We start from the raw sequence: 9,804 nt of genomic DNA, 5'->3' as shown, positions 1-9,804 counted from the left end.
CCATATGGAAAAAAATATTTTTTTGGCCAAAATATAAAAGTAAGTATGTATAAAATATAAAATTATAAGTATATTTTTTGCAGTTTAAATTTTATTTTAATCTTTTCAAACTTGTTTAAAATATATTTCAATATATAAAAAATGTCCATAAATATATTTCAGTACATATATTTTTTGAAATCTATTTAAAGTTATTAAAAAATATATTTTTGCCGTATGGTTGGTTAGGTTAAAACAGTGTTTGTCAACATGACTCAGCTAAAGCTAATCATGTCAACACATAAGCGTAAATTCTAAATACTCTTACAATGTTTGTTCAACCATTTAATAAAACCACAACCATACTTAAAAAATTGTATTCAATAAAATGCATAGATCTACAGAGACAGATCAATTAAACTAAAAACTATTTAAGTCTGTCTGTTTGTTTACAAATTAGCTTTAGCCTACTAGCATCCCAATGCTAGCTGTGTTAGCACGCGCTGTAAATTATAACACGTAAAAATAAAAAAAAATCTGCACACCTCTCCGGGTTTCTCCCGTCAAAATACACAAAATCTCCATTTTGGATGCATCGGGCGCAGGTGAGTCTGCGTCGGGCTGTGTTACAGAGCGGACATCTCTCCACCGCTACATACAACCCTTCAGCATCATCCAGCGCCTCCACCATCACAGCGGCACCAGCGCCAGCACACGCCACCTGAAGCTGCTGCTGAGGCGGCTGCGCTCGTACAGGTGCCCGGGCCTCTGTTCCAGACTCTGGATGATCTTCACCAGGCCCCTCAGCCCCGGATTCGGCTGTCAATGGACTAGCCATGATGATGCAGGATTAAAAGCCTTAAAGGAACTCTATCGGTTAGATTTACATGGTTTGGGGGTTAAAATATCCAATAAGTAGTACTTTTAGTTCACCTGAGCCTGGTGTATATAACTAGCAGCCCGTGTGTGAAGTAGCTGAATATATCCACTGTACCACGTGATGTTTGTTGTTGTGTATGTGATGTCACGTGGTGTGGTGAAGCTTTATACATGAAGTCCTTCTTCCATATTACCATGGTTGTAATTGTAATCTGTATTTTAAACCGGCTGGTAAACGATACTTAAAATCATCACAGCAATTCTAATGGAAGTTATTGGTTTTAAATGGATAGTTTAGCCAAATTATATAGTCATTATTTATTATAAACTTATTTTGTTTGAACTCCCAGTGCCTCTCTTTGTTTTTCAGAACCCAAACACAGATTTTTTTCAAATGTGTTGTTTAGGGTTTTCTGGTTATTATGGGAGCAGATGGTGACTACCTCAGTCACCATCCACTTCTATTTTAACCAGAAATCCCTTTAAAGGTGCAGTGTGTAAATTTTAGTGGCATCTAGTGGTGAGGTTTTGCAACCAACGGCTCAGTCCACTGCTCACCCCTCGCTTTTGAAACACACATAAGCTATGATAGCCACCACAGGACAAACATGTCATCATCGGAGACAACTTAGTAAAAAATATTGTCCGTTAAGGGCTTCTGTAGAAACATGGCGGCCCAAAATGGTGACTTCCATGTGAGGGGACCCTCCGTGTATGTAGATAAAAACGTCTCATTCTAAGGTAATAAACACATAACAGTTCATTATGAAAGGTCTTTATAAACCCCTGATAATATTGTTTTGAATGTTATTTAGCATTTCTGTCAAGAGATCCTTTTAAAATGTACACACTGCACCTTTAAGCTCAAAAGGACCCAAAAAATTTACATCTATCCTGGAGGCAGCTGGTGGACAATGCATTTTTACTGCCGTTGTACCAACACGTATATTTAAATGAAAACTTTGAACACCACCACTCCACAATGAATGATTCTGAATGAATAACACAACCTGCTTCCATACCAGTTCGGCAAATAAGAAAAGTTCAAAGTTTATTTTTCTTGCTTCAGCACAGTCACAACACATAAGCGACAAAACCATTTGGGTGCGTACGTCTCTTGATATTTTAACAAAACATTTACTCTTAACAGTGGCCTTGGGGATGTTGGCATATGCTATAAAAAGACATTAAACAATGCACAATAACAAAAGTCTTGCTTGAATTATTGCATTCGGAGCCTCGAAGACAAGGCACATAATCACATACAGATATTCACATGAAACATAGTTAGTAAATGCACAATCTCTACTGTTTCCTGAATCCTTTCAGGATGGGGTAGATATTTTCAAAGGCTTCATAGATCTCTGACCTCTCTTTCGCACCTGAAATTAAAACAACATTTAGAGAAGCAGTTAAATTTGGTTTTACGAAACTATTTCAATGAATAACTATCATTTTTTTAAGACTATACCTGTGAGCACAACTTTTCCGGATACAAAAATCAGCAAAACAATGCGCGGCTTCACCATGCGATATATCAAACCAGGAAATAACTCCGGCTCATAGCTTGAAAGGCAAAATGGTTTACAGTGTTACAATAGCTGTATGTCAACATCAAATTCTTTAAAGACACACATTAGTGCCTGCGCAGACCTGCTGAACTGCTGGTGAGTGAGGACCAGGCCCTCCAAGCGTATAGGAAAGCAGACGTCACAACTTCCAACCATGTTTTGGATTTTGAAGTCCAGGAATTTGGCAGGAAAGCCTAGTTTCTGTACCACCCGAGCGTATTTCCGTGCAGCAAGGCGAGATTGCTCCTCACTGCGTGGAAAGATAAACAATCAAAACGACAAGTACAGGGTAACAGATACATCTGAGACTATACTGAGCTAAATTTAGATGCTATACAGTGCATCATACATAAAATTAGGAATATACCTCTTTGCCCCAGTGCAAACCATTTTTCCAGAGCTGAATATGAGAGCGGTGGTTCTTGGTTCCCGAATCCTCATTATAACGGCTGCAAAACGCTTTGCAAAAGCAATGTTTGGAGAGAATAGCATTAAGTACTGTACTGCAAAAACTTCTTGCAATAATTTATACTGGATATTTAGTAGATAAATATATTAGTCATATGTAGTACCTTTGGATTGTATTCAGCGTTTCGAGCCTGAAGTGCAATGGATTTCAGGTCCAGAGGGCAAGCAAGGTTCACCGTTGACACAATATTCCTGTGCATTAGTCATTGAACAATTTAAAGATTATGTGTGGCACATTTTTTACAGAATGATCAATCACATATATTTTGCAGAAGCAAATTCTTAATTAAAGAATTGCAAATGTATCAGTTTACTTACTGTAATTGTGGAATGATGCCTGAACTTTCCGCCACTGGGGTCATGGGGGTCATAGGGGTCATGGGTGTCATTGGGAGAGTGCAGAACTGGGATGTGTTTTGGACAGCATTGCTGGTGTCAGTCTCTGCTTCCGGCGGACAGTAAATGCCACTGTCCTCATTCCGGCTGAGTTCCCCGGCCAGCGGCGGCTCATCCTGAGCACTCAGTTCATCAGGTAGGAAGCTCAGATCCAAGTCATCAGTGGGATCTTTCTCCTGAGAGGAGGAGAGGAAAGAGGGATCCTGGAGCTGTGGAGCTGGACCCTGTATATCAAGATCCCCATCAAAGATGTAATCCGATGAACCCTTTAGATGAACAGAGAGAGAGAGAGAGAAAACACATTTAAGGCTTATAAAAAGGTTTGAATATAAGGCACACATAAGGCTTGAATTAAGCACCACAGAAATGTATAAAATAAAAAAGAATCACAGAAACACCCAACCAACAAAAAAAATATAAAAGACACAGACCTAATTATAAAATTTTATTATTATTATTAATTAAAAAATACAATGCATTTATCTGAACTTGCTTTTATATTGAATAATTATACAGAATGTAACCGTGAATTTGTTGTTTGCATTTAAATATATAAAATATAAAATATTTACATTATATTAAATTCACCTCCAGAGAAATGTAAAAAAAATAGAAAAATTGACAATGATGCATTTATTGTGGAAGATAACCCACAAATATATATATATATATATATATATATATATATATATATATATATATATATAGGCCTAATTATTAAAAATATTTTTCATCATTATTTTTAATAATTATATACAACGTGTTTATTATATTAACTTATTTTATTGTAGATTTAATAATTACACAAAATGTAACCATTGATGTTTACATTTTAATTATATAAAAAAAGAATTTAATATTAAAATTTTAATAACTGATTAAATGTAATCTTAATTTTGTAGCAATTTACATTACATTTGAAATTAGGCTACTAATATTTTACACCCATTTAAACGTTAACTTCCATATTTCATATTGATTTTATTTCCGTGTATATTTCCGCGTTTATTTGTTCCATTCATTTAAAATATCATTATAAATATGCATGGAAACAAACTTACATGTATTAGAAATACATTGATTAATAGACACACATACTAATACTTAAACATTTGATTTTAGGTTTTAGAATTTGGTTTTACTTTAACTTTAAAAATTAACTCACAATAGTCTGATCAAAGAAATTTTCGAGGGATGCCTCCTCATCCATGTTCCTTATGGTCCATGAGAAGAACAATATTTACAGAAAACGAGGAGAGAAATCTTTCCCAAACTCAACAACATTGATGCCTCAGGATTCATGTACACTAATTGGCATCAAGTGTGAAGCTGGCCTCGAGGGCGTGACAATAACTTCAAAAAATTTAAGGATTAAAGTTACCTCACAGACGAATTATCCATTTAATTCCTAAACCATATTCTGTATTGTTAACAATTTGCGTTTTCATAAACAATAACGCATTTAAAATAATTAATTGCGGTTGCAGTGCAACCTCAGACCGGAAGAGGGCGACAAACACACGCTTCGAATATTGTGTCGCTTCTGCGCATGAGCGGAAAACACGTATCATAACACTGAAACTGTAAAACATGTGAGCTGAGCGTATATGAACTGTCACTAAGCAGCAGTTTTAAATCATAAACAGTTAAACGTGTAGACATTTGAGAATTTGCTAAGTATACGTACGCATGTCAAGAGCGTGCACGACGTGTGGTTTAAACTAATGCAAGGTTATATCTATTTATAACAGCATGTGGAATGGATCCAGTGAAAGAGTGTTTGAGAAATTTGACTAAAGAAGCACGAGGTGAGTTTTTTACATTATATCACATAAGCAGTTTTTATCCCTCAAAGTCTGTTGGACAAAATTAAAACTACAAAAAATGTGTGAAAATCTTGACCCCAACATGTTCATGACGTCATTATTGTAATCTTATTTTATATGTTGTGTATTTTCTCCTTTAGAGCTTTATTTAAATGAAGAGGTGCCGTACCTGAATGAGCCTCTCTCTCCACTTCAGTTTTATCGTGACTGGATTGGTCCCAACAAGCCCTGCATCATTCGCAATGCCTTTAATGATTGGCCCGCTCTGTCTAAATGGAACCCTGCGTACCTCAGGTCAGCCAATCAGAGGGCAGCATGTAATTGTATTTATTTTAACCAATGCTTTTTATGTTTAACCCATACGTGTTTTATACACTTTTTGTTCCGTTTTCACAGAGAGAAAGTGGGCACCAAAATCATCAGTGTGGCTGTCACGCCCAACGGATACGCCGATGCCGTTAACGGGAATCGCTTTGTGATGCCAGAGGAGCGTCAGATGAGTTTTTCCTCTCTGCTGGATATCATAGAAGGAAAAGTGAAGTGCGGTGGCGGTGTGTTTTATGTTCAGAAGCAGTGCTCCAATCTGACCGAAGAGATACCAGAACTGACAGGAGACGTGCAGACTCACATTCCCTGGATGAGTGAAGCTCTCGGCATGTTGACACCTTTTTGCATGCATGTGATATTTTAGAGTCCAAAATATTGTGCTTATTTTTAATTTTTCGATTATTTTATATTTAGGGAAACTGCCTGATGCTGTAAATTTCTGGTTAGGTGAAGAAAGTGCAGTCACATCAAGTGAGTCTTATATTAAAGGTGCATTGTGTAACCTTTAAAATGATTTCTTGACAGAAATGCACTATGTTATACATAACTATACTATCAGGGGTATATAAAGACCTTACATAATGAACTCTATTGTTTTTATTATTAAAGAATGAGTCATTTTTACCTACATACACTGCGGGTCACCATACATGATTTCTACAATAGCCCTAAACTGCTCTATAGAGCACTTTTCCTCACTATGTTGTCTCAGACGATGATGTGTTTGTCCTGTGACGCTACCGTAGCTTCACTATGCATTTTGAAAAGGGAGGGGTGAGGTGTGGACTGAAATGTTGGTTGCAATTCACAGTCTCACCACTAGATGCCGCTAAAAGTCTACACAGTGCACCTTTAAAGGGATAGTTCACCCAAAAATGAAAATAATGTCATTAATGACTCACCCTCGTGTCGTTCCAAACTCATAAGACCTCTGTTTATCTTCAGAACACAGTTTAAGATGTTTTATATTTAGTCTGAGAGCTTGTTGACCCTTCATTGAAAATCTACGTACGGTATACTGTTCATGTCCAGAAAGGTAATAAAAACATCATCAAAGTAGTCCATGTGACATCAGTGGGTCAGTTAGAATGTGTTAAAGCATCGAAAATACATTTTGGTCCAAAAATAACAAAAATTATGACTTTATTCAGCATTGTCTTCTCTTCTGTGTCTGTTGTGACACGGCTGACGTGTTTTCTGGTGCGCCCCAGCTGTTTTTTTTTTTTTGTGCGTCCGGGCTTCGTTTACAGTCTGAGGGAGACATGCACGCTGTAGGTTTGCAAAAAAACCTTCGCAAACATGTTTGAGGATAACACATCATCCGCGTCAGTGCAGTCACGTGACTTTTGTCTCGCGCATGCGCTTCACAACAGACGCAGAAGAGAAGACAGTGCTGAATAAAGTCGTAATTTTTGTTATTTTTGGACCAAAATGTATTAAATACAAAAATTTTTGATGCTTTAACACATTCTAACTGACCCACTGATGTCACATGGACTATTTGATGATGTTTTTATTACCTTTCTGGACATGGACAGTACACCGTACGTAGGGTCAACAAGCTCTCAGACTAAATCTAAAACATCTTAAACAGTGTTCCGAAGATGAACGGAGGTCTTACAAGTTTGGAACGACATGAGGGTGAGTCATTAATGACATTATTTTCATTTTTAGGTGAACTATGCCTTTAATTCTGAGATCCACAACACTAATTTATATCCATATAATGCAGTAGTAAAAGTAATGTAATGATTTTGTTTTCTTTCGTAGTGCATAAGGATCCTTATGAGAATCTGTACTGTGTGATATCTGGACAGAAAGAGTTTATTTTACTTCCACCCACTGATAGACCTTTCATACCTTATGGTAAGGCATTATTTTAAATGTGTTATAATTCGCTAAACAATCCCTGTATGTAACTCACTGCGCTGTCTTTGTTTGTTTTTTGTTTTTTTAATAAAAAATATATTTATTTTACCAGAGCTCTACCAGCAAGCAACATACAGAGAGAAACAAGATGGCACATTCGAAATAGTGGATGAAGACGGTTCAGCCAAAGTTAGTTTAAAATGCATCATAAAAAGCATTTTTGTCAATAAGTGGGTCTAGTGAAATTGAAGTACTTTGTGTCTAATAGACACTCTTGAAGGAAAACATTGGTTCAAATTAACCTAGAAATGTCCACCCAAAATGTATATAGTCCTGCTAACACCTGTGTGATCTGTTTGTACAGGTGCCCTGGATTCCTGTAGACCCTTTGAATCCCGACTATGAGCGATATCCCTCCTACAGGCTGGCTAAACCTCTGTACTGTACTGTTAAAGCAGGAGAGATGCTGTATCTTCCCTCTCTGTGGTTTCATCATGTGCGACAGTCACATGGATGCATAGCAGGTGGGTGAGGGGTCTTTAAAAATACACTTTAACCCTTTACATGCCTGGGTGTCATATTCATAGCTGTGAATGATCAGAAATGTATTTTTTAGCAAATAGTACATTCTGACTACAGAAATGCATGATCTGAAAACATTAGCTTAGCTTTTCTCCTCTTACCGTAAAGTGACAAATCAATCATTTGGTAAAGCACATTTTTGAAAACATACTAGTTTTTAAAGGGGGGGTTTAATGGTATTTCAAGCATTCTGACTTATTAACACAGTTATAGAGTTGTTTCCTCATGCTAAACGTAGGCAAAGTGTCAAAAATGCAGTTGGGTGTGTTTCAGAGTATTTCTGTGCCGAATGCACTTCGCCAGGGTTCGTACAAGTTTCGGCTATTTTTTTTCGATTACGGTTTTAACTGACGTTTCAGGGGTTTTCGATACGTATCACTTCTTTATATGGGCTTTCGCCGGAAAACTTCCCCCGGAAAACCCCGCCCAGCCGTCAGTCAGCGGGAGACGCTAGAGCTTGCTAACAGCTTATCATGCCACTTAGCTTTGTTTAATTTCAAAAGTCAACAATGGCACAACAAGAAGTGTGTTTTTGGATGTAAGGAGAAGACATCCAGCCTTATGGAAACAATGGATATAGTTTATTATCTGGATTAGCAGCGGAGTTTTGCGTGTGTGTTTGATGCGGTGGATTTTCAGAACCGGGTCATGACGAGTTACACGTGGTAAGTAAGACTTCTGTCTTATGTTGGAAATAGGCGCGTGTATATTAGATAAATGACACGAACATGCAGTGAATCATACGTTATAAGTGTTGTATAGTGTTGTATGACTCGTACTCGCTCCTCCCGTGTTATAACTCCTCCTTCTTCATTTTTTCGTACGTTATCGGAAAGATTCGGTAAAGCTAATCTTTCTTTTATAAATCTGATTAAACTAAAGACTCTTCAGAGATATAAAGGATGTCATACTACTCTATAGGTACTCCAGATTAATATAAGAAATGCAGAAACAGCGTGTGTTACGTGAGCTTTAAGTGTTTTCATGTAAAGTTAGAGCTCTTAAGAGTGCAACATGTCAAAAAATGTGCTTTCCCTGCAAATTTTCACCAAGGTCTCTGACATCCATCTAAGAAGAAATGTTGTGACTGTTGTGTGACATCTAGTGTATTTTTTGGCATTACATACCTCAAGCAAATGGTAGAGAAGCTTAATCAGCTAGGTAATCCTCTCAATAAAATATTTTGACTAAAAAATGTGCTCAAACATTTGGTCGAGAGGTAGTTAAAGGGTTAATAATGACTCTTACTAGGTTTGCAAAAGCTATTTCTGTTACTTTTATTTAATACTTATATGTATTGTTTAATGAAAACTTGATCTTTTTGTGTTGGCAGTGAATTTCTGGTACGACATGGAATATGATATTAAGTATAATTACTTTCAACTTGTGGAGTCCTTGACGAAAGCAGTGGGAACGCTATGACCCTGTATCATCGGATTCAAATGTGACCATCTCAGGCTGATACAATAATAACAGTTTTAAAATGTATATGTGCAAAGACACTACAGTATACAGTGTTTTCATGTACTAAATACAATTTTATTCATTTCACTTCTGAGAAAAATTGTGGATGATAAATTATAGAAACATTAAGGGTAGAAACACAGCAAATGGTTTGACAAAGTCACAAGTTTCTGGAAGAAAAAGTTTCCTGGTCCATCTGTAATCCTAGACTACAACTTGATCAATCATACTGTACTTTATTTTAAATGAGAACTTAATGCTGAAGGTCGAGTGATTTTTCGTGAGGAGCAAGTCAAGCGTACAAGCATGCGTTCTAGTTTAAAGAGCAAGCCAACCCTAAAATCCACCGATCCTCATGCATAAGTAGTGTTTCATGCTAATGATTCATGTGACACGGTTACCCATGTAATCCTACTTTTCATACCGTGTTCGGTTCTGCACCA

The 9,804-nt window shown here is 36.9% G+C and overlaps 3 protein-coding genes across 4 annotated transcripts in view; 1 reads left to right on the top strand and 2 right to left on the bottom strand.

Annotated features, from left to right (window-relative positions):
• atg14 (autophagy related 14) overlaps positions 1-1,041 on the bottom strand; it is an 8,417-nt gene extending 7,376 nt beyond the window's left edge. Inside the window, exons 1-2 of one of the 2 annotated variants that reach the window (XM_073869987.1) lie at positions 913-1,041; positions 525-837 (exon numbers count right to left, since the gene is read on the bottom strand). In XM_073869987.1, coding sequence (XP_073726088.1) covers positions 525-817 — 293 coding nt within the window. In that variant the 5' untranslated portion in view covers positions 818-837; positions 913-1,041. Of the gene's footprint in view, positions 1-524 lie in introns of both variants that reach the window. The other variant, XM_055172741.2, reaches the window with a different exon arrangement.
• An 842-nt stretch (positions 1,042-1,883) lies between these two features.
• Positions 1,884-4,629, bottom strand: tbpl2 (TATA box binding protein like 2). The gene is made up of 7 exons (XM_055172738.2): positions 4,459-4,629; positions 3,216-3,559; positions 3,002-3,089; positions 2,797-2,888; positions 2,512-2,679; positions 2,330-2,424; positions 1,884-2,240 (listed from the first exon to the last, which is right to left on the bottom strand). Exons 1-7 carry the CDS (start codon positions 4,501-4,503, stop codon positions 2,164-2,166), a joined length of 909 nt encoding a protein of 302 aa, XP_055028713.1. The 5' UTR covers positions 4,504-4,629; the 3' UTR covers positions 1,884-2,163.
• Positions 4,630-4,851: 222 nt separating this feature from the next.
• jmjd7 (jumonji domain containing 7) lies at positions 4,852-9,508 on the top strand. Its single transcript, XM_055172737.2, has 8 exons — positions 4,852-5,101; positions 5,260-5,413; positions 5,516-5,772; positions 5,861-5,917; positions 7,217-7,312; positions 7,428-7,504; positions 7,680-7,839; positions 9,231-9,508. Exons 1-8 carry the CDS (start codon positions 5,053-5,055, stop codon positions 9,317-9,319), a joined length of 939 nt encoding a protein of 312 aa, XP_055028712.1. The 5' UTR covers positions 4,852-5,052; the 3' UTR covers positions 9,320-9,508.
• The last annotated feature ends 296 nt before the right edge of the window (positions 9,509-9,804 follow it).

The sequence above is a fragment of the Misgurnus anguillicaudatus genome, chromosome 7 (genome assembly GCF_027580225.2).
Source record: "Misgurnus anguillicaudatus chromosome 7, ASM2758022v2, whole genome shotgun sequence".
In the NCBI taxonomy this organism is placed as follows: Eukaryota; Metazoa; Chordata; class Actinopteri; order Cypriniformes; family Cobitidae; genus Misgurnus; species Misgurnus anguillicaudatus.
The sequence above is the reverse complement of the archived record's forward strand: the minus strand, read 5'-3'. Positions and strand labels throughout refer to the sequence as shown.

Coding starts and splice junctions, on each gene's coding strand:
- tbpl2 (XM_055172738.2), bottom strand. CDS start 4,503: ATGGATGAGGAGGCATCCCTCGAAAATTTCTTTGATCAGACTATT. Junction 2,889..3,001: donor ACGCTGAATACAATCCAAAG/GTACTACATATG, acceptor GCTTTTGCAAAG/CGTTTTGCAGCCGTTATAAT. Junction 2,680..2,796: donor GTTTGCACTGGGGCAAAGAG/GTATATTCCTAA, acceptor CTTTCCACGCAG/TGAGGAGCAATCTCGCCTTG.
- jmjd7 (XM_055172737.2), top strand. CDS start 5,053: ATGGATCCAGTGAAAGAGTGTTTGAGAAATTTGACTAAAGAAGCACGA. Junction 7,313..7,427: donor TAGACCTTTCATACCTTATG/GTAAGGCATTAT, acceptor TTATTTTACCAG/AGCTCTACCAGCAAGCAACA. Junction 7,505..7,679: donor ATGAAGACGGTTCAGCCAAA/GTTAGTTTAAAA, acceptor CTGTTTGTACAG/GTGCCCTGGATTCCTGTAGA.